Source organism: Dromaius novaehollandiae, chromosome 4 (genome assembly GCF_036370855.1).
Source record: "Dromaius novaehollandiae isolate bDroNov1 chromosome 4, bDroNov1.hap1, whole genome shotgun sequence".
NCBI lineage: Eukaryota > Metazoa > Chordata > Aves > Casuariiformes > Dromaiidae > Dromaius > Dromaius novaehollandiae.
This window is the reverse complement of record NC_088101.1, coordinates 46,397,638-46,422,121: the sequence shown is the minus strand read 5'-3', so window position 1 is coordinate 46,422,121 and position 24,484 is coordinate 46,397,638. Positions and strand designations below refer to the sequence as shown.

Below are 24,484 nucleotides of genomic sequence, written 5' to 3'. Positions count from 1 at the left end.
CAACTATCTACAAAAAGAAGAGCTTAAACGTTTATGCTGTACGAGGGTGAGCGATGAGGAAGTCTATGTGTCAGCCCACACTCATGCATAGGCCTATGTCAGCCTTGGCAGGTCTTTGGCAAGGCTTTGGCTGTTATAGCTGTTCTCAGCAGTATTTACAGCTGGGCATAGGTTCAAAATAAACAAAAGGAGGTGTTTTTTCACACAAGATGTAGCTAAGCTGTTGGAGCTTGCTAAATGATGTTGTGGATCCTAGAAACTGTTTCAAAAAAGCATTTGTGGAAGAAAAAGCCACTGAGAAGGACTAAAAACCATAGAAACCACCACTCAGTTCAGAAAGGCCCTGAGCCATGGAATACTCAGAGGAACTATCATTTACTTGTCCCCTGTTCTTACTCGTCCTTAAGCACTGACTTTCAGTCACTGTCAGAGACAGGATGCTGAGCTGGATGAATCTGTGGTTTGGCTCAGTACAGCTGCTCTTACATTCCAGGGATGTAGTGACATTCTTTCCCATAACACCACCTCTGTTTAATCCATACAGATGAGAAGCTTTCACTTTAAAATGTATTTATTAGCTGGTAACCACGAACATTCTCCAAGACAGAAAACGGAGCACAGCCTTGACACAAATTTGGTTAAAATCAATCCACATCCTTTGATTTAAGAGAATAAAGCAAAGGTAAAATAAATCGAGAAAAATAATGTTAAAGCTGTAGTGAAAATCCTTTATTTAGTACCTGAAGATTCATAGGTCATACTAGACTAAATGATTTTATTGTACATTTCAGCCTTGTGTTTCTATCGACCTACATATGTGTCACCACATTTACTCTACTTTCACTCCTTCGTCTTGCACTACTCATACAGCATGTGCGGGAGAAGGGAACACCGATGCTGCCGTTACACTAGGCTGTCAAGTGAGTAATAACTCTCAGCAGCGTCCGTTCACAAAAGCAGTGTGTTTTAAGCACTTCAACAAGAAGAGAGCTGCAAAATGAAACTGACAGCATTATACAATATCAGGAGCATGCAAAGAGTAAACTACTAGTACTATGATTCATCTTCTGCCAGAGCATCTGGCTGGAAACACATATGCTTCTGTGCTGGGGAAGATGACAAAAATCCAATTGTGTAAACATGACTTTTCCAGGAAAGACTGGCGAAATTATTCAAGGGCTGGTGGTAGATTTGAGTTCTAAAACCAAAGCAATTCTCGCACCCTACAAGCAAGTCTTCAAGAACCAACCGTGGCATTCGTGAGAAACCTAATAGTCAATATTTGGTTTTAAACATTTAACAGAGTAAGAAACTAATTAGTTACTACAAACTCTACATATGAACTTCCATAATTTCTGTCACTGGAAGTCTAATGCCACATCAATCAAATCACAATCTGAAGGCCCAGACTAATACTGAAACACCACTAAAGCAGTTCCACTGCTTGACTAAAACAGGATCAAGTGAATATATGGTAATTTCATTTATATTAAACACAGATCATTACCTTTCAAGCTATTTTAACAAAGCTCAGCACAGCAATCTAAAAATGACTTCCAGTTTTGGAAGCTAGGCCAGACCACTTGCCTCCCCTCTGACAACACACATCCCTTAAGTACTTCTTTAGCACTAACGTTAGGTGCAAATACTATTTCAGTTGGATGCGATGGCTTAAACTGATATCCAATTCAACGTACAGCAGTTGTAGTTTAGTTACATAGTATTTTCATTTTGGACAGTAATTATGTTCTAAAAAAATGGATTACAGGATACACTGCATTTCACAATCAATAACCTTATGGATCAATTGCTATATGACATCCAGGTTCAAGAAAAATCATCATCATCACAAAAAGGTAAGATGGAATAGACACCTTTCAAACATCTGAGACTCACTCTCATTCAATAATGTGATTTAATAATTAAGGTAAATGTTTTCTCCATTAACCCAAAATTCTTCCAGGCAAACTGTTGCTCTGCCAGGAATTTTGGATCCTGCAGGGAAGAACCTTGTTAATTAACCCAGTTAGCCATGTAAATATAATGCATAACAACTTGTGCTCCAAACAGATAGCCAAAATTAACTTATCTTATTACAAATAAATAAGGCAAAGGAGAAGATGTGTTTTTACATTGTCAGATGTCCTGTGTTCAGCTATTTCAGTACTACAGAGCATAGGCAAAATGTCTGCAGGTCTAACTAGAATTCAGTAGAAAAAGAGTAAATGATAACCGGTTACTGACAATTTAATTATTCAAACAGACCAGCTGTGCCTCATGCTTCCTCTGTGATCTGGGTAAGCCGTATTATCTCATTATTCCATTTCGAATATATGCCTTACTTAAAAAGCAAAATAAGCCCTTTAATGCAAATATTGCTAATTTGGGGAAAAGACTGTATATAACTTAGGAAAGATCTGTCGAACAATCGTAATGTTTGTTCAGTCAACCTTCTATACCACATTTTTTAAAAAGTCAATGCCAAACCAAGTTGTTATATGTGATACGAAACTACTTCGAAGACACTGTTCATATCAGCTGCGGCTAACAGGAAGAATCTGTTAGTTTAATTTCCCTGCATAAAGAACATAAGAAGTTTGAACTTCTGCACGAAATACAAATTCCTTTATTCTTTTCTTTGTGTCTATATTCAAATTAGATACCTCCCTTTATAGACTGTGACAGCAAAATCGAAACAAGCATACACATGAAAGGACGGTCATATGCTGTTAGAAAAGTTAACTAAAAACATCTAGATCTTTCTTGAACAATTAAACTCATTTTTATGTGATAAATATTTCTTGATTATACAGAAACAGCTGCATTTGCTGAAAAATGCATTCTGTTCCTCAAATAATGCCATATTAGTTGATTATATCATATTTTTAGTGTTACTGCTGCCCCCCCTTAAGGCACTAGAAGTGGATTGTATAGGTGCTTTCATCTTACTTTAGGCAAAGAACTCTCATTCATGTACAAAGTAAGGACAGTTTAGGATAGCTGCAGTGTTTTGCACTACCACCTGCTCTTATGTTCTTTTTTCAGTGAGGCTGCTATCACTGCAAGGAAATACTAGCTGCTACTGCAGCAGCTCTTGAATTACCAATTTACAGGTTGTCATATTAAGGTTAACCATTCCCAATTTTGTGTTAACACCATATGCCAGCCTGTAACCTGTCTCAATTCTGAAGTCACAATATAAGCAACTGCGCTCCTCCTTCAACTAGAAGCAAGAATCACTATAGGTATTGAAAAGAATGCCAAGCTCATTCATGAATCAGACTTCCACAGATAGATGGAAGTATATTTTGAGATGTTAACCCCAGTGATATTATTTGCAATAAAAATGATTTGCAAATAAATGAGGTCATCATCTGATTTCAGTCAGTGTCTTGAAGAATGTACAGATTGATAACATCAAAAATCTACATCCTGCTGAGCTGCCTCAAAAAAAAAAAAGAAAAAAAAGAGTGAAAATTGATGCAATCCTCTCCTACCCCATGTAAACAACCCTCAAATCTGAGCAAAATCATGGAGACTCAAGAGTTCTTTGATCTCTCAGTTCTGCCTTATCAGTTGGCTGAACCTGCCTTTGGCGGGGGGGGGGGGCGTGGAACCCTCAAGTAACACAAGAGACTTGCTACAAACGTCAGTTCCAGTCAGCAGCCAAGAACTGAATCTCCTACATTTTAGAGATAGGCAGTGCAAAGCCTATGATGGGGTGGGGAGTCTTCTCATTCACATTTATCAATTAAAAATATTAATTTGGTAACATATTTCCATTCTGGAGATTTCACTTCCGTTTAGAATGGATTCAGTTTTTTCCTGTCAAAATGAAGGAAAACAATGATTTAGTGTAACCATTTTTTTTAATTAAATAGTTAGATCCTATAAAATTTGAAATAGGAAATATTAGTTTATCTGCTCTAACTATTAAAGAACTGGGAACTCCACAATGGCAAACATAACATGTTTAAATTGACTTAGCAAAAAGCAGAGTAAATATTCTAAAAACAAACATGTTGGTAAATCATAATGAAAGTGATCAATACAGAATGCCTACACAGAAGTACACACTGGTAAGATTCCCCCCCCACAAAGAGACAGGTATTTCTATTTTTCTGTTTAATGTCACCTTGACCTCTCATTAAATAGCAGCTCAACACAGGAAAACATTAAATTGATTACTACAAACAGGTTATCTTTGACAAGCAAAAAAAGCAAGTTTTGATCAAAGCTGACAGGCAGTACCCCTTCTAGGCCAGGCTATGGTGCAAGCCATCCAAGACTACACATTCATAGCAATTTCATTCTTTAGCATGTTAAAACATAGTAAGCTCAAAGAATAATGCTGCTGCTGAAAGTCTGAAATTTATGCAAAGAAAACAGCTACTGGAAAACATAAGCATGTAAGAACATGTAAAGTAATACTATACGATAATATTGTTGACTTCTGTATTCTTCTCAGATGACACATTGAAGGACAGGTAACACGCTTTCAGATAGCATTAGGAGAAACAGGTTCTGGTACAGCATTTTTTAGGACAATGGGGAATCCCCCACAAAGAGCTACGTGAAACAATTCTAAACACAAGTCAGAGGTGATGCTAAATAAAAGACACAGCTCTACCAACTAAATATTAAGGACACCTAAAAGTTTAGGTGATAAGACTTTCTGAAGACTGATTACAATTAACATTCACCTGTGTAGGCCCATGTAACGGAGGATTTTTTTCACGCAAAGCAGGTAGGATAGATATATCACTAGGATTCTTTCCCAATATCATCCAATTTCTACATGCTCTCAGCAAAAGACACCATTGAGTTACAGACTCCATGGCTTTGTAAGCCCCAGTGAAGTGCATAAGTGCATGTGGTGATGGCAAAGGCAGTACTGTGCAGGCTTCCTAGAATCACTGCCCGGCCTACTGAAATGAGTAGAACTGTTCCATTAACTAACTGCCCTCCAAACGAGGAGGGAGATTACAATTACTTTGGAAATTTGATATGGTTATCTCTTTCTCTGCATAATCTGTACGTGCAGTTTATGATTTATTTTTCATCAGCTAAAAAGAGGAAAGGACTGTTTATTCCCATCATTTCTCCTCATTGCATGGACTTGATTATTTTAAATCTATAATTCCACATCAGGTAGCCATAAGTTCTAAAGCTATGATGAATGCATCCAGTCTGGATAAGATACCGTTGACAATGGAGTGTTCAAGTCTGTGCTCCAAGCTCATCTGTACACCAGGCTTTTCTGCAGCTACACTGCTTTGAATTTAACTGTATTACTTCCACAACCATTTTAAGTACAGATACACTATTGTCACATTGTACAGGTTGCTAAGAAACCAGGCTCATAAATTCTTCCAGACGTAAAGACTTAAAACACAGCTACACTATACAACTAAACAGGGCTCCTGATTTTAGCAAGGTTCATCAGCTGAAACACAGAGCTAGACTTCATGTAGTTCTGTGCATTCATATAGCACTGCAAGGCCTCTGGAGCACTGAGAAGATGAGATCTTACAGTTATTGGGATGGTCCAGCCTTTTCTCAGGAAATGAGACAGGCTTATGATTCTGTATAGTAGATTCATCTGTGCTTACACTTAACAGAAAAAAAGTATATTAAAAGGGGGAAAATAAAGGAGCATTTAAATACAAAAGATAATATATATTAAGATCAAGGTTGATGCTAAGCACAGTAAGAAGAGGACTATAAGAAGAGCACGTGCAGCAAGCGAAGTCAGGAAGTCCATCATGAAAGTTCCTGTTTGATATTGTCAGTGAGATTTGCTGAATTGAAAGAGACTTACATATCTGGAGACTAAGAAATGGGAGACAGGCATTTGCTTTCTGCATGTATTGGAAACGTTTATCAGTTACCTTCTTACCATCTTGAAAACAAAATTTTCACCAAATTTTGGTCTACAGCTAAGATATTTTCTATGAATTACTTTATTTAAAATATTTTTCATGCATTTAAAGATGTAAATCACTGTTAATTTAAATAGAGTGATTATTACTATTGCTATCTCTCATGGAGTGACCAAAATTCTGGCAAGTAGCTATGCCATTGGCCAAACAATTCAACTCTGGTAAAGAAAATACATTAATATTTACATTCTAATAATTCAGGATTACAATGAGATAGGAGCTGCTGGCATGAGCCGGAATTAACATTTCCTTTGATGGTCTGAACAAAATTACCATCTCATCTGCTTTGTCTCAATTTACAGATCTAGTTTCAAAACAAGTTAGGGACAGAACACTGGCTCTTATTTATTTTACTGTAAACCCATCTCTCCTCAAAGCATGATGGAGAAGATTTATACAAACAATAAGCAGAGTAGCTTCAAACTTTCAGCACAAGTTGCAAGTACTATGTTAGACAAGCAAGACACTCACTTTATTAAAAAAGCCAGCTATTCTGAACAAAGTAGCACACACTGAAGGGAGTTGTTCACTTAATTTCCTAACTTCCAAGTGCTTGACTTCTTAATGCTGATGTTCTCGAAGCAATTTGGAGGAAGCAATTTTTATGTAGCTTGGAGAAATGTTCAGGTTCTTAATACACTGATACAAGTCATATGAGTGCACACTCAAGACTTATCTAAATAGATAAAAAGAAGATAGATGAGAAGGATGCTGACAAGAGAATAATACAACTATCCAGTGTAATGCCAACACCCAGTTGCTAAGTGTGGCAAAAGAAAAGTGCATAAAGGAAGAGATGCTGCAGGGTAGGAAGACAACTTAATGGTGGAGGAGGGGGTGATAAAGGGGAAAGTCAAGAGGCTGATTCTGATCTGAAACAAAGCAAGAAGAATTGACAAGATTATGTATTTAATTAGATTTGCTACCTTAAACAGAAGTATGAAACAGAAGTAAACAAATATAAACAGAAGTAAAGCAAGTATGCTTTCCCTCCTTTCATTCTCTTCTTCGGTTATCACTAATAGAAAGCTAAATCTTTCACTCCATTAACTGCTTTGTTAATAAAAAAGGAGAGGAAGAGCTTCCCAGTTCTTTCTTCTTTGTATTTACTTCAATGCTTTTATCAGTGCTGACAGTAGAAACTTTTCTTCGCAATTTTCCACTTAGTCAAAAGTTCAGATCTTACGAGGTTTGCTGCTGCCCTAACAACACTTCTGCTTATAAGGTTTCTGCCTCTGTTCTACAGATGCAAAGTTGAAGCAAGCAGAAACAGATTTATCACTGGAAGTAATGATCAAAAGAAACTTTTAATTTCTGCCCAAAAGAAATATAAAGGATTTTAAATATAAAGACCTTAATTCAAAGATTTCAAAAATCCTGCTGCAGGTAAGATATACCAGGTAGTGGCAGAATAGCCATCCTTCTCCTACTTGACAGGAAATTTGTCATTTGCCAGAAGTTAGTACCTGCCTCATCTGAGAGGTCATCCCATACAACATCCAGCATGCACAACTGAAAATTCTCAACCACTTTCAATTTTAAAGCATCCCTCTGAAGGACAGAGTTGTCAAAGAGAAACTTAGTTATGAAAAATGGTTGGTTTTGTTCATGACACCCCACACATCCCCCCAGCTAAATTTTAATAAGCCAAAAAAGTCAAAATAACAGTAACTTACCAATCGATGCATCGCCGTCCAGGAGATTGTCATCTTCAGAAGTCTGGAAGTCCATAATGACACCTGCCCCATCTAAAAGCTCTTCATCGCTGCTTGCACTAGTTATACTGTTGTAACTGTTTCGATAGTAGCCTCTATGAAACAGCTGCTCAGACTCCATTTAGCTGCTTTATAACCTAAATAAGGAAACAAGGAGTTATTTTCTATTTGAAAAATGCACAAAAGACTGAGAAGCTCATATCAAATAAAAGAAAACGCAAGCATTCCATGTTTTGGGCAAACATATTAAGGTCACAGTACTGTAAGTTACAAAATGCAGTAGTAATATAGAACCCCATAGAGACCAATTTAGGAAAATCTTTTGTGATTTTTAACTGGATAATGCTTCCTCACTCCCCTTCTTGGGCTCTCCTTAGTTCAGTGTTACCATCATGAAAGCATTTCAGTTAACATGGCTGGAAGGCACATACACTATGTGTAGGAACATGCATTGCGCCATAGGGCAGGCGTAAAATCTAGTCAATATTAAGGTTAAAAAAATTAGAAGAACATTTTAGCAATACTATCATCTTTACAAAACTGTATTTTACTTTCACATACAGTATGACACCAAAGCATAATATGCCTTATTTTGGTAATGCGAAACCTCTCACACCCTCTAACTGAAGAAGCCTCCCCCCACCGCCTCACAAACACACCTCCAGATCTTCTCCTCATCCCTTCTTCCTCTGTTTATTCTCAAATTCTGTAACCATTTGCTGTAGCTGGTGCAAAGCTACATGCACCATAAGCATCCAGCCAGCTGTCATCCCTCAAAAGAGATGACAGGACTCCCGAGTCAGATCTCTCTCCTCTATCCAACCATTGAGCCTTGTGAAGTATAGCTAAACCAGTTGTCCAATGTCCGGAGTTATTAGTGGACAGACAGACAGACAACTTTCTCATACTGGCAAACAGTAGAGTCTGCTAAATTACAAGCTACCTAGAAGAAGCAATGAAAAGCAAAGTGACAAAGTTTGCTGGGGAGTTAAAAATGAGCAGCAACTACAAAGGACAGCAGAAGGAATTACCAGCCCTCAGCAAGCATGCAATAATAGCATGAGATGAAATTGATTCACTTGCATATTCTGTCAATTCATATTTATCAATTCACAAAAGGGGAGAAAAAAGATATTCCTAACTTGTCTTACAGAGTAGCAGGCTCTGACCTGACCACTAGCATTCAGAAATGAAATATTAAGTTTATAAGAAAGAGTTCAGTACTCAGCAGTAGTCCTGAAAAATCTGATATAAGGAATAATCAGGTAAGAGAGAAAACTTCATTACACCACTGTATAAATCTATGACATTCCCACATCTTAAACACTTTGCACAGTGCCAGAAATCCAAAAGGAAATAGAAGAGCTGAAATAGATTACAAAGGAGCAAACTGATGACCGATAGTACAAAATAGCTTTCCTTTTACGGGACAACAAAATGGATCTTCAGTGCAGAAAAGAAGCAAGATGGAGGAAGATACAAAGACCTCACTACAATCTTGTGGTTTGTGAGTGGCAAGGAGGTCAATAGGCATCAGCTGTTTTACGGTGGTCCCTACATCTCATAATGAAAGGGACAAGACAAACAGGTGACAAGCACACAAAAAAGGCATGATTCTTCACACAGCACATAGTGAAGTGGTGGAATTCTTTGCCATTTTGCACAAGTATATATCAGTTCATAAAGCAGCCTAAGAAATCCATAGAGAAAAAAAAAACCATCAAAAGCTACTACAGACAACACCTCTACTAGGAATGCTGGAGGCTAGGAGAGCAGTATATATGCTTATTCTGTTCTTACACTCTTCCACTAGAGATCTGCTATTGGGCTAGCTAGACCCCTTTGATTGACCCATTTTCATTAAGATATATAGATATAGATATATATTTACAATTTAAAACATACTCCTGAAATAAATTTCTGCCATTCTTCCCTATGTTAAAATTCTTCTTAATCTTCTACCATTTTACAGGCACTGGGAAAAGCTTCTTAATGAACAGTCAGGAAAGTGTTACATTGTCATATGAGGAAGCATACCCTATTTGAAAATACAGCTGCTTAGATGCAGAAGCAATGGAAGTATCTCCATTTCAGCCCCAAAATACCAGACCATGATTTGTAATTTATTCAGAAACTATACCTGAAACTGTTCAACAGGTATAACTTGTCACACTTTTTTTTTTTTAACATATTCCCAGCAACAGTATCTAGAAAAAACATGCCAAAAACCTCCAAAAGTCTGTTCACAAGCAGTCCAACAATTTTGCTATCATGCTCCTAGAAGGTCCTGTTGACATCCCTCTGCCTACATCAGCCGGGTGCTATTATAAACAGGAGTCCCAAACAACACAGCTAAACTGAGAAATCTGGACTTCCTTTCTGCTGTTTCCACTCACTGTCTGCACTGTTCGTCATCTTCCTCCACCTGTTGCATGCAACAAAAAGTGATATTCCAGGCTTTGATCTGACAGTTAGTCCTCTTGCTTGAGGAAAAGCTAACACTTACATCCATCTAGTCTTTCCTACACTCTGATCAGGTCTGTAAGAAGAAAAAAACCCAACACCCTCTTGCCTTACCTATAAAAGTTTCATTGAAAGACAAAACTGTAGGACACAAAAGCGAACTGTACCATAGTGCAAGTTTTTAATCTATTCTGTGTTCTTTCTGTAGTATATCTGACTTTTTAAAAATAGCTTATTTTTGTCAATTATGCATTAATCTTTATTACAGAAAACAATTAACAAGCTTAAGACAGACAACAGTTCAGTTAGAAGTGATGAAGAGTTATTTGTAAATTTAACAAAAACTACAAAGTGGTAGTAAATTCAGATCCCAAGAGTACTGCTACTTTTGTGTCCATCCGAGGCCTCGAATGTCAAAATTCAAACTGCCACAAGAACTCTTGGATAGGCTTTATGTTTGTGTGCAAAAGTAAGAATACATCTCCTGTTGTCTACAGGCAAAACTACAGCTATTAAAAACAACTACCTGAGCTCAGTGGGAGTTGATTCTGTGGAGGCAAATCAAGGAGATGTAAGCACTGAATTCTATACCCAACACTTTGCTAAGATGCATACTGAGGGCAGGGCTAAAGCCTGCTTAATCTTTGAAGTATTGTGCCAAGCTTGGAAGCCACACATTTTTTTCCATCTAATAAAAATATTTTTTTCTTGTAAATTTTGCGAGAAATATTTATTACAGTATGATGGTGGAACACTGTAAGCATCTCCTTTTAAAAAGCAGGTACTGTATTGTTTTCTTTACATTAAACTGTACAACTTTGGTTCATCTTGCTACAGACCTGCTATTTAGAATAAGAAATAACTCTCCCTTTGGATGTCCTTTTAAGAACTTTAAATGAGAAATGCCATAGCAGTGGATTACAGATATTAAATCTTCCGATAATTGATTAAATACTTTCAGCCTTGTCTACAATGGAAGAGAAAAATTAGCTAGTTGGTCAGGAACTGACAGACAACACCAACAGATTCTCCAGAGCCAGACCAGCTGTACCGTGAAGAACCTCTCCATCATTGCTGCACAGACATGATCCCACATGCTGACTCCTCTGGCACTCATGTGCTTCCAGTTACATGATACAGCATGACACTACAGGCCTTCTGTTCTTGTTTTGAAACACTACATGTCTCCTACTGCAAAACTATTCCTGCTGACAAATCACAACAACGAAGCAAAAGATGTAACCCCAGAGCCATTCGTTTTGAGGATCTTAACTAAGATTCCTAAGAATTAATTGTACACCAATACTCTGCATTCCCGGAGAGTCCAGTGCATCAACTGCTTCGTATCTGACATAGCAATACAGATTACTGTCTTACAGCAGCATGCAGTAACAGCAGGAATACTGTTAGCAGACAAGAAGTCTGGCTAGCCTGAGCAAAGGAAAGAGAGTGGTATGGGCACAGAGAGTAGACTCCTCCTTAGAAACAGACTGCTGGGGAATGGCAATTACAGAGGAAAGGAGGAGCCAGGAAACAGCCAGAAGAGAAGTAAGGTGCTGCCTGACCCAGCCTGAGGCAGATTATCCCTTGTGGGTTCTGGAAGGCCACGCTCTCACAAGAGACCCTGCGCAAAATCCTACAGAGCTGTGAGGAGGGAGCATGGAGGAATGAGAATTAAACAATCACCCTGCTAGTTTTAGCATGCCAAACTCCCTGCACTAGCCAAATAGGCACTAAAAGACCAGTGAGGACAGATGCAAGTTAGTCGAGAGAAGCTTCAAATGTGGAAAGAGATACTGTTTGAATGCTAGCCAAACCGAATGTCGGGGAGGGGGGTGGGGGAAATTCTCAGCAACTGCTAGCTGCAGTAAATATTTAAGTAATAATCTCTCTTGGATTTGTGCAGTAATCCAAGTTGAGAAACAGTTTACAAAGGCTAGATGAGAACATTAAAGACACTAAATTTTACATGTTTGTAGGAAGCATCATAGCTTTGACCCAGAGTCCAGTTCAGTTACCTCAGAAGCTGATGGCCACTCAGAAATGCTTCAGATAATCTTTGAAAAAGGGAAGATAGTGAAGCAATGCACTGTAAGAATAAAAGAATGAAATCTAACCAGTAAGTGAGGACTTTCACTCAACATATACACCCAAGTCTCCTATGAAGAGACTGCAATGGGCAAAAGGTGCAACCAACCCTTTGTGCTTTCACTGCTGACGTATTTTCAGGACATTATAATCCATCAGAACTCGTCTGCAAAGCAGGTCAACAGAAAAGCCTGACACAAACAATTACAACCAAAAAAGCCCAGACAGCTAATTAAAGCCAGATGTCTTATCTGCTACAACTGGGGAGAGGGAAGAAAGCAATAAGCATGCACACAAGCATATCAAATTGTGCAAGATCAAATACAAAGCAGTCCCTGCCTGCACTGCATTTATAACAGCACAGAAACAGCTACATTTACAATAGAAAAAGTCGGTAAGGCTATTATAGTTTTCTGCACAGTTTAATACCTCAGGCATTTTCTGCTCCCAAATACAAGACATTCTGCTTATCTTTTAAGTCCTATGAATGAAAGGTCACAGAGGCGAGTCAGCTGAGGGACCACTTCCAGCGCAGTGAAGGGCAGTCCCCCTGCAGACGACAGCAGCACAAGAAGAGGCCTGACAACAAACGGCCTGTAAATCAGACCATCTGAGCAGTTAGTGAAGCTCTGATACCTGCTTTGTCATCCTACAGAAATAGGAAAGGCCATTCAGCACAATGTTGAAAGTTTACCTTGTGAACAGAAAAGCTTTTTCCCCAAACCAGGAAGAGTCCTGATAAATACAAAAATTAGCATAACATCCTTTTTTTGTATTCAGTACTAATAACTAAGCTCCAAAAGGCAGCCATCTGTCCCCTAATTCACACCTTCATTCCTGCAAAACCTGCAAGAGGACAGCACCTGGTGAGTTACCAGTGAAATACTACGAAAATACTACAAAAACCACAGAGCAGATGAAATTCACAAGGAAGCTCAGCATATGATTAAGAACGCTATGTTTAAACATAAGAATGTGTTCTGTGTTAGACAAAGTGCAATGATAGCAATAGAGGAGTCATTTGCTGAAACTCCTGGAAAAAATGCTAGAATTGCAATGGTTTTAACTGGTAAGAACCTAAAAAAGTGATACTTGTTATAAAGCAGTCAGGAACTCTATACACTCTATACTTTATTTTTATTAAAAAAAACTATATAAAAATACCATAGACTTTAAGAACAGACAAAGAATGAGATGATAAAAACATTCCCCATGCGCACACTTAAAATAAAAGTTTAACATACACCCCATTTGTATGTCAGAACTACTGTCTGAAAGATGGAAGCAGTCAAGAACTGCCTTGAACTCTTAATTCCAAACTCTCCATATTATGGCAATTTAAAAATAGTGCATTGCCAGCATTATTTTTTTAAAATAAGCATGCCCTTCAAGAACTCCTCCTGCACTCAGAAATAAGTCTTTTACAAAATTTTTAATACAAAGGCCAAGTTTCGTCTACTCTTTCATCCTCAGCCTCAAAATAACATTCTCACTTTCACTGCAGATACAAAGAAAAGCTAGTCATTCAAAACAGGTCTGCAGCTTCTTTTCCTCTAATGAAGCTGGATAAAGCATTGGTTTTTGTCTCCCAAGTTCCAGAGCTTCAACGTTTCTTGTTTCATTTAAAATTTTGTGCCTGGTAAAAACATTCTGTGGGAGGGGGGAAAGAAAAAAAAAACCCTACAACACCAAGATGACTTTCAATTTGAAAATACTGAAACATTTTGGTTTTCTTCATTGGATGTATCAAATTTCAATATTGCCAAATCAAAATACTCTGGCATGTTGAATGGTTTCAGCTTTGTAGATGACTGTTTTGCAGTCAAACACATGGGTTTATGAGCTTTACTTGATTCGAGAAACATCTACATTAAGCAGATGTCATTCCTGTTTTACTGAAAAACAGAAGACACTGAATGGATCTGTACTGAGTCTCAACAACTCTTTAAAAATAAAATGTTCCATCACTTGCACAGTGAGATCTATTATTCAGTTCTATCAGCAGAGGCATCTGGAGATGTTCTCTTTACATGCTGGCCAAGTGGTATTCAGAAATTATTGTTAGCATTAGACTTATTCACCCTTACATTGAGATTGGTGCTGCTCAACAGAAAAAAAGTTTATACAGAAGGGATGACACTTTTAAAATAAAATTTCAAGATCATAAATAAAAAAAAAATCCAGCACATCTGTCCTCCATTTATTCATTTTACCTATCACATGAAGGCAGTTAAAGACAACCCTAATATCATTTATCTTCCAAACCTCAGGTTTGGAAAAAGAAAGAATGAGTAGAGAGGAATTTTTCATTGTAATTTTCAGATCACTAGCAGAGCCTTTCTTCATAAAAAGGCTCAAAACTTTATGCTTCCAACTATATTTTGAAGAATAGGGAAGAGATGATAGGAGAAATAGTTTTCCTGAATTTTCCCAAGTCAGACTGGCCCACCAAAATTAAGGATACTCAAGAAGGCAAACTGATTAAAACTAGGGAATGCCTGTGGTAACCTTACAAAAACAAAAGGACAGAAAATCCTTCTTTGTAACATCTTCCCCTCCCCCCCCCCCCCCAAAAAAATCTGAAACTAACTTAATTGATCTCAGGAACAGAACTGCTCCTATTATAGCTATTTAATGAGGAAAGCATAAGGATCTCAGTCCATTTTTAGATCACATCTAAAATATACAGTATTGTCACAAAGGAGTACAGCCAGTTAACTGAAGTTACTTGAGTTTAAAAATACTAAATACCATCTAATTGAGTTTATGTAGTAGGCACTCTGGGAATAGAAGAGAAAAAGCTGATTTCCAAAAATATATACAAAGATCTATTGTAGTTCCATTACTGACAGAATAAAATAAATGTTCATGGAAAAAAAGACACATATTCAAACGTTCTTCAGACAGAAAAGAAAATAAGGGCAAGTTCAGGAACACACAGTGAGACAAAACTACATGAAAAGGTAATACTTATAAAGTACACATATAATCTTAGTTTTAAATTGTAATTAGAAAAGAGTTTTCAGACCTACTTTCTAGAAAGCTTAATATAATAAAGGTCTGAAAAACCTTCACTTTTATTATACATACCAACACAGAATACCACCACTCTGATCTTCAGAGTCAACAATACTCATTTTTGATACTGCTTTATCTTCTCAGCTTCAAAAAGAAAAAAAAAAAAAAAGACTGAGAGCTACCAGCCTAATCACAGAGTGAATACTGAACTCATACTTCTAGTCATATGACTCCAAACATGAGGGTTACTGAATTTAGCTTGCATAAAATATTTGAAATTACTTCAGTTCCACTCTCTAAAATGTCTTAACCACGAAGGCAATGCATAGCTGCGGCAGCTGAAGGGTTTTTACATTACCAGCTGGCACAAAGATATCAGCCTGCCTGCTGGAAGGGGTTGCTTCTTTTATATGTACCAAGTTACTGGTGTGACTACTCCTTAGTCGTTCCAATAAAAAATAGCTAGATTAGCAGCAAACTCGGACTTGAATTTACTAAGATAACCTGGCTCACTGATGCATTAGAAACAGCTCTGCTAGCAGAGTTAAAGAATAGTTCTCCCACACATGCATAGCTGTAAGCAGCTAAATGCATGGTTAAGATCTTTTAGGTTTTATGGGGGCGCAGGGGGAGGAACATCCTCTCAAACCCATAATCCCTTAGCAAGAACCTAGATTAAGTATAAAAGCAAATATTAGCCCGAAGCTTAAGCTTCATAGGTAAGTATTGATCCTTAGCTGAGACATGGTGAACCACTCTGCCCATGGCTGCCACTTCGGTACAAGTGTAAAATACACGTGAGGTATGGTATTAGTTTCTAAACTAATGGGTTAGCAGCTACAGATGTAAGTATTCTGTCCAGGAAAAAAAACAGGGAGAGTTCCCTTAGCCAAAAAAAAAAAACAAAAAAACAAAAAAACAAACAAACAAGAAAAGTCACCTTATGAAAAATCACTTGTGTTCCTTCTGTGACCAGATTCAGAAGAGAACACCACAAATTCCTTAAGACAAGCGAAAGGTAAAACCCAAAGTCCTTTTCCCAAGGATCAGAAGAGCTGTTACTGTAGGTTCCACTGTAGTAACATAACTTTTGTCTGTTGAGTCTTTGGTCATCACATTCATTTTCTATTCAGTCAAGAGACTGCCTATTCTCCTTTGCTCAAGGCAACAGCGTATGACATCCTCTTCACAGTCTTTAGAGGATTTTGCTCCTTTTGAATGTAGACCAGCATCGCAGTCATTGCGAGGGTACACAGACAATGATGCAGAGCTTCCATACAACACCAGATTGACTATCAGTCTTGGTATTTATACATTTCTCATTTCAGGCAAATGCATTGGACAGTCCTCAGCTATGTGCACAGGTTAAGTTTAGGATTGCCTCTAATCACACCTGAGTTAGGTGCCTTTCAGTAACCTTCACCTGAGTTCAACCCATTTATATCTGAATGACCTCAAAGTACTCAAGGAAGGAAAAGAAACCTTAATATAAAGCAAACAACAGACAACCATGGCAAAAAAAGAGGCTCTGTGAGTCAAGATAAAAAGCATGCAAGACCACTGACTCCAGCAGAAAGAGGGGCACATGAAAAGTATTCATCCTTGAGAGGCAAAATGTTAATTTGAGATTGTAAAATTGTTATCTGAAGAAAACACCATCATCTCAAGTTTCACTATAAACATCTTCTTGATAACAGCAGTTAGCAAAGATTAAGGTCTTTGTAATGTTTTCTTCATCAACACATTGTAGCATCTGACACCAAGAAAAAAACCCTACAAAGATCTTCAAAATACAACACAAACTACCATTGCTTACAAAATCATCTAGGCACCCCTCGTGGTTCCTGTTTCCTTACTCTCCCCGGATACCTGCCTTCTCCCTCCACTGATTTTCAAACTTAAAAGTGAAGAATATACCACCTAATGAGACACCTATTCTCTGTACTTTCATTAGAAATAAGTATTCGGTCACTAAAAGAAAGGGTTGTTGTTCTTGGTACGTCTAGAAGATGCAATTTGTAGAGCTATGCACTGAAGAGCAAGTGTTTTAACACTTCTTGCACAGCAAGTTCCCTCACTTAAATATTTTTCTCTCCATCTGTAAAACTTAGTTGGCTAGTAGGCAAATACAACTCCTAAAATTGTGCCTACTTTATCAGGCTTTAGGATGGCAACTCCGTGGCAGAAGAATCTGAAGGCAAATTACTATTGTTAAATGGTGTTACAAAGTTGAAAGCAAGAATCAAAGTGGGTATTTCAGGGAAAAAAAATAAGCTATTTCTTGTGAGATCTTTAGTTTTGAAAATTATGGAAAAAAGATTCAATAATACTTTACTAAAAGGCTTCTCATCAACAGAGTACAAAAGAAGGCCAGTTATCTTAAATATATGTTATATACCAACAAAGATGAGATCAGTTCCCTGGGTTCACAGATTAAATTTATTAAAATATACATATATCTACACACACACACCCCTAAATCTCCCTATCTATCCAAAGAACCAAAAGTTTTTCTAATTTTTCAGAGGGGAATAAATACTGAGATTTTTGTAATTTTTTGGTAATAACAGCAATATTCAGGGTTCAGGCTGTTAAGTCTGCTCAAGTGTTCTACAGACTTACAAGCCTTTTGGGGAATTTAAGAGAATAGTGATGTCTCAGCCCAAAACATAGAAGAGAGCTGGTAGGTCTGTAAGGCTGATCTGTTCATGCCATTTGCTTGCCCTGCTATAATAACTACAAGTGTTGACTCATTCTTGTAGTGTTCTCTATCAGGTCTGACAGAAGCTTTTTGCAAAACAAGCAGCAAGAAGTCCAAGAAGGAGAAAGGAAAACAAACAAACAAAAAACACCCTTCAGTTTTCTTTCCTAGAACCACCCCTTTGGAAATTTGTAGATTCACTTTTCAGAAACAGAAAGTGAAAAAGTTTGGGAGCATATGAAGAACAGGCTTGTAGTCTTTTCTTGTTGTTGTTGGTGGTGGTGTTTTTTGTTTTGTTTGTTTTTTTTGACATGTACACAGGAGAAATTAATAATGAAAACCTCTGGGGAAGAGCTGCAGTAGATTAAGAACTACAGATAAACACCAAAACCCAACAAATCTGGCAGAGAATGCTAATTTGGAGATAAAGGTGGAATGAACTGAAATACAAACTTATCTTTTAGGTGAATATGTGAATTAACTGGCAGAATGTCAAAACATTAAGTCACTTCAGCAGCTGTATCTGTAATTTAAATGTATTACTGAAGTGAACTTACATTTTTACCATTTCAATTACAAGATGTTTCTTCATTATATTGTATTACAGTGTAAAAACTCAACAGGCAAGTTTAAGTACTTTCTCATTCATGAACTTTTTAAAAAGTTTATCATAATCTACCAGGAAAATAAGAAAGAGTAACAATGAGGGTTAGCCTTACCAAAGGATTTCTGCTTTAGGACAGAACTTAATTCACTTATTCATTCACTATTCCCCCTTCCCCTCTGGGTAGTTTGTATCTGTAACCAGAAAGCATAATCAAAAAGCAAACAACAACAAAAAAGCTAGTCTTGGAAATTTGAGGGAAAGACTATATTAGACTTTCTGCACAACATTAAAAAAAAAAAAAAAACACCTCTAGTACATACTACAAAGTTATAAACTCTTCTTCCTATTCATTTCCAGGTGCACATATTCAACACTACTTGCTACATAATACAAATAAGTAAGGATGCTCCATACACAAAGAGATTTACAGCTACTTTAAGTGCTCTGACTAGATCCTTTCTATTATGCATGAAGCAGCAGAAACAATCTGCCAACTCTGTCTTAAGCTTCTTAGCCCTAAGTGCAGCCATTATCTCAAAATTTTACATGGTTTTCCAAGTTTTGACCTTTTTAAAGCAGAACATATGCCCCAACCAACTACATACTTTTTTTTTTTAATATATACAGTCTGTTTACATACTCTCTTACCAAAATCAGTTTAAATGAGTGTTGTTTTTGATAAACATCATTCTCACAGACCAGCTTTTACAAAGGCTCCCAAAATTCAAAAATAAGCTACAGAAAATTTAATTGTTAGTTTCTAGCATTCTGATCATCTTCATCAGAAGTTTCAAAACCCTGGTATATAAATAAGCACAAAGTACTGTGTCGCAGAGCCTGAAGCCGCAGTCCTCATATCCATGAGCACAGGTAAATAGATGGCCTGACACATTACCAACTTCAGCAAGTCAGCCGACATGGAATCTGCACTTGCAGATTGCAACAAGGAAAAGATTGACGCAGGGAGCATAGATTTGGGGATCTGCATTCAGAGCATGCAGGTATTAAGTTATCATCTTAGTTTGGGGAAAATGAGCGGGGAGAACGTACAAGCAGGCTTATGTGCACATGACTACTGCCACTGCTGACCAGATTCAGAGATTATTTGGGTACTGTTGCAGACAATCAGATACCAAGCAAGAAGTTCAAGAACATGCAATCTAGAGTCTGAGAACTAGGAAACTTGCTCTTCCAACAACTTGAACTGGCCCTACCTTTTCTGGCACTAACCTCAACACCAAAACTTCTCTCTGCTTTTTTATTACATTTTTATTACTTTATTACAAAGTTGCAAATATCCCCACTGTCAAAGGATTATAAGATTGTACCCTAAAGACTTGATCTGCACAGCAATACCTACCCACATGCAGAAATTAGGTGTTATTCTGATATTTGCAAAGTCACTTAAATTTGGGAAGGGAAAAATTCTTAAAGTACCCAGAACAACCTGGGCAGTGCTTGTTAACTCAGAATATTAGCCTCAATGTGTTTACATTCAGAGAATCCAATTCTGCAAACACATGAATGGAACTATTCTTACATTTAAAGCTATTCAAGTACCAGGGCAAGACAAACACACAAAAGTCTTAAAACAAAGTGTGAAGAAAAGAAAAAATAAAAGCATATATTCCATGAACAGAAGAACATATACTATATAGCCAGACACAGCTGTTCATTGAATAGCCCACAGATAGTGGGTTATCGCTTTCAGATTACTGAAATGTCAGTTCATGACAAATATTAGGTGTAGAAAAGAGCACAGGAGGAAGTACAAACATGATCATGTGAGAAGAGATTGACAGAGCTGTAAAAGAATTTCCTTGTTGAGATCTGGCTAACCTTGTCCATATTACAAGTCAGTATTTAAAAAAAAATAGAAGTTATCCTGGGGTAAATCTCTTCCCAACAAAACTAACTTACAAGTATGCCTGACAGAGAGAATGGTGGTACTGTAAATCAGTCGCAAATATTTGGAAAAAGACAGCTATGGAGATCCATACAACAAAGTAAATACATTTCTAGAAACAGTGCAATATACATTATGCAGAACATTTACTATTGGTATGTCAGTCCTAAAAATTCTTTACCTAGTAACAGTAAACAGAAGCAAACAAAGGAAAAACTCCATTTTAGTGGGTGTTATATAACTTGTCTTTTTTATAGAAGATGCAGACAGATGCAAAGTCATTTTGCTTTAAGCTGCGAGTTCAACACTAACTCCAGTTGGACATGGCCCCATGCTAGCCCAGGCGCATGTTTTGCCAGAGCAGTACTGCTTCCAGTTTGGCTAGCTCCGAGCGCTGAGCAAGTTCCCATCTATTTGCCAACCAAAGACTCAAGACATCAGATTTAAAATTGTTCAGCAGTCTATTCCTTGTATCTTAGAGGAAGTGATAGTGCTAGTTTGTGAGTTCTCTAGGGACATATTTTACTTCACACAGGTAACTTTGTTATAACATACAAACAAGTTTTTAAAATCTTACATTACAATGTTCTGAAGTTTCTTTAAATAAACAGTATTGATAACTATCTGCTTTCAAACCTATCATACCAAGACTTTTTCCATTCAAGTAGCTATTTTGCAAAGAAGCATCTATGTTGCCAAGGGATACAGAACATAAAACCTGTAACATTTCTACTAAAAAGAAAGGCAACTGAAAGCAAAAAGCCTCAATGCATCTGACATTTCAATAAGCATGAACTTAATTTCTTTTACAGACTTTGTACCATAAATTCCAGAGGTTCCACAACCTGATTAAGGGCATGTAAATACTAAAACCCAAACGATTACCATGTTGATACACCTTTCCTGAAGTGTTTTTACACATCTTATCTAACACAGTTTAGCATGAGAAACATTGCAAATTTTCTTTTTAGGCTCTAGCTTAACCTAATTCAGTACTCTCAAGTGTGACACAGCAAATTTATTATTCAACACTGAATATTTCACTACCAGCACTTGAAATTAAGCTTTTCCACTTGCATACTTGCAGCTGTTCATTAGATGAGAAATGATATATATTTGTTGTTGAGTCAGATCTCCTTTTTCGGATTAACCAGGTAGCTGAGATAATATGAAAGAGTACAGTTAATCTCAGGTTTTCACCTCAGCTGACCTACACCTTCTTCATTTAAGAGGCTCTAAGAACAACCCTCTCGCTTGTCTGACTGAAACTTTACCAACCAAACCTATGAGTCAACATGAAGTAAGCCAACTTGAGCAGAATATTTTTAACACTGCTTATGTGGGGAAGAGACTCTTCACCTGTGGTCCCTAACATCTTCTAAGTTGCAGAGACCATCAGTTTTCCCAATGGCAACAAGAGACTGCCATTTAATAAAACCTAAATCAACTGACAAGGGTTTTTTTTTTTTTTTTTTAAGTTTTCTTGCACGGACTCCTGAAAAGTAGTTTCCTGATTTCCCACCCCACCACCACCCCCAGGCAGAGACCTAAACTGTGGGAGCAAGAATTTTAACCAGAGGCACACGACCCCGTTTCCCCACCTGAGCGTTGTTTGGGCTGTTCTGTGTAAAAAGATAGGGAGTTCCCCTCGCCCCACGTCTGCGTGCGTGTGTTTTGGGGGCAGACAAATCAACGGGCCCAAGCAGAACACAACGGCCGCCTCCCTCCCCCCGCCGACGAGCGCGCAAGCGGCTGCCCCGCGGCGCCCGGCGGTGGGGCAGCGCAGGGCCCCGCTCCGCAGCCCGGCCGCGCCGCCCCAGCAGGCGCCGCCGCGGCCCCACTCGCGCCAGCACCAGCGGCAGGACCGAGCGGCCCTGCCCGGCAGCCCCCTCCTGCCGCGCCGCCGCGCCGGGCCCTGCCCCGCCCCGCCCCTACCTGTGCGGGTGGCGCCGCCTGCTGCTCCCCGCGGAGGCGCTCGCTCATCGTCCCGCAGCGGCGGGGCGGAGTCGCGCGGTCGGCGCGGACACCGGCTCGGCCCCCGGCCCAACGGTCGCCCCGGCAGCCAGCCCCGCCCCCTCGGCCCTGGGGGGGGCGGGGCTTCCTGTCACGCACTCGCGCCGCCACGGCTCGGCGCCCGCCGCGGCCGGCGTGACTGCCGCTACTTCCGGTTCCGGCGGTCCGTCGCCGGCGCGGTTCCCCCTTCCCTCCCTCCCCCCGCCCGCGGGGGAGCCGTTACGCGCGCGCCTCGCGGCGGTGGCGGGCGGAGGTGGCGGCGCTGCCCCCGCCCGCGCTGCCCGGCACCGCCCCTCCGCTCCGCCCTGGTGCTGCCGGCCTCAGCGACGCGCAGGTGTCGAGCTGCGTCGCACGCGTTGTAACGCGTACTAGGAATGCAAGCTTTCGGCTAGAAGAGATGGGAGTGTCTCCACCTCGGGGAAGTTCCGGGGGCAGCCTGACTCCCCTGGGTAAGTTTTGGCCCAAAACTCGGCTTTGACCCCAAGTTTTGACCCCGCCGGAGCACGGGGACGGCTGCCCCACACGACATTCGCTCTGGGAAGACTTTTGGAAAGAAACCTGGCGCAAATGCCGCGGCTTGCAGCCTTGTAAGCCACGGTTTATCCATGAAAGCTTTACAGCGGTGGCATTTATTTCCACCGTTAACCTCTACAGCCACCGCTAACCCCAGCAGCCCGGTGCCGTTTGCACCCAAACCGCTCCGCCGGGACAGCGCACTCGGCCCCCGCCCCGGCCCCGGCCCCGGCCCCGCCAGTCACGTGTCCCCCCGCGCGTTACCAGGGTGATGCCGCTACGCGCGAGGGGCGGTCATGCTAGCCTGCTGGCTCCGGCTCTGCTCCCGTCGCCCAATAGGAGCTGAGGTGGCGGGGAGGTCCCCGCCAATGAGGGGGGCGGGCCCGCGGCGGGTGTGAGGCTCGGTTGAGCGGCCGCGGTAGCGCCGGGCGCGGCGGGGAGGTGAGCTGGGGTGGGCGGGCAGCGCCGGGCGCCGCCGTTCTCCTGCGCGGCGGCGGGCGGCTCTCAGCGCCCGGGTGGGGGTCCCCGGCCGCGCCTCTCGCCCTGCTGCCGCTCTGGCCGCGTGAGGGCGGCGGCCCGGCCTGGCCCGACGGAGGGGAGCGGCGCGGCCCGGTGTAACGGCCTGCGCGCGGCCTGGGGGCCTCGCCTGCGGCCGGGGCCGCCCGCTCGCGGCCCGGCTGCGCGGGACGGGTTTGTCGTCTCGCCTTCTCGGCTCCCCGCGGCCGCGGTGTCTCGGGGCGTGAGTTGTGCCCCGGCGCACCAGCCTCCCTCACGCCTGAGGGATAAAACGACTTTCTTGCGCAGGGCTTGGGAAGCCTCCGCCCTGCCGACGCTGAAGTCCTTTCTCAAGGCTTGTATTTCCCGTGCCACAGGTAAAAATAAGCCGTCCAACTAGGCCAAAGCTATGTCCCGTCTTTGACTTAACTGTAGTCCACCCATAGGCTCCTTGCTCGTAGTTGATGTTTGCGCAGAGTAGCATGCAGCAGTCACACTAAGTTACATCTAATACTGCTGGTTTAGCTTTAGTACAGCATGACTGGTTTTGTAAATAACGCAGCAGCAGCAAGAAAACTTGATTAAAAGCACCTGAAATGAAATAGTGTCTCACTTAGTATGTTTTACCATTACCCAAAAGATAACGTTAAAGTTAATACAAAGTCCTTTTTCCACCACCACCACCCCCATTTTAGGGGTAGCTTAACACACTGCCTTGATGCATCTTCAAGACACACACAAAAAAAAGTACAGGGCTGTCACTTTCACTTTTTTCCTTCTGGTAGTTATGCCTAGTCATCTTTCACTCCCATCTTCTGTTTTGTGCAAAAGGTTACTTCAGCTCTCCCAGGCTTTGTTTTGCAGTGCTAATCAAGCTTGTTCCTTTTGGTCTGCTCACATGGTGTACGGGTCCTTCATCTTCCTGAGCATCTTTAGCAAACTCCTTTTCTGGTGCTTGGTCACTTCTTGACTGACAAAAAAAATGATTCTAAATCAGTGAGATGAGCCTTAAGTATGAACGTA

General features: G+C 40.2%; 2 protein-coding genes across 15 annotated transcripts in view; one reads left to right on the top strand and one right to left on the bottom strand.

Annotated features, from left to right (window-relative positions):
* CLCN3 (chloride voltage-gated channel 3) overlaps positions 1 to 22,594 on the bottom strand; it is a 65,817-nt gene extending 43,223 nt beyond the window's left edge. The window contains exons 1-2 of one of the 2 annotated variants that reach the window (XM_026122891.2): positions 22,376 to 22,594; positions 7,619 to 7,794 (exon numbers count right to left, since the gene is read on the bottom strand). In XM_026122891.2, coding sequence (XP_025978676.1) covers positions 7,619 to 7,778 — 160 coding nt within the window. In that variant the 5' untranslated portion in view covers positions 7,779 to 7,794; positions 22,376 to 22,594. The remainder of the gene's footprint in view (positions 1 to 7,618; positions 7,795 to 22,375) is intronic. The other variant, XM_026122893.2, reaches the window with a different exon arrangement.
* NEK1 (NIMA related kinase 1) overlaps positions 22,588 to 24,484 on the top strand; it is a 52,063-nt gene continuing 50,166 nt past the window's right edge. For 5 of the 13 annotated variants that reach the window (XM_064510953.1, XM_064510955.1, XM_064510951.1 and 2 more), the window contains exons 1-2: positions 22,588 to 22,902; positions 23,771 to 23,838. The gene's annotated coding sequence lies outside the window, so the exon portion shown is untranslated. Of the gene's footprint in view, positions 22,903 to 23,324; positions 23,408 to 23,770; positions 23,839 to 24,484 lie in introns of those variants that run through there. The other 8 variants (XM_064510954.1, XM_026122877.2, XM_026122873.2 and 5 more) reach the window with 4 other exon arrangements.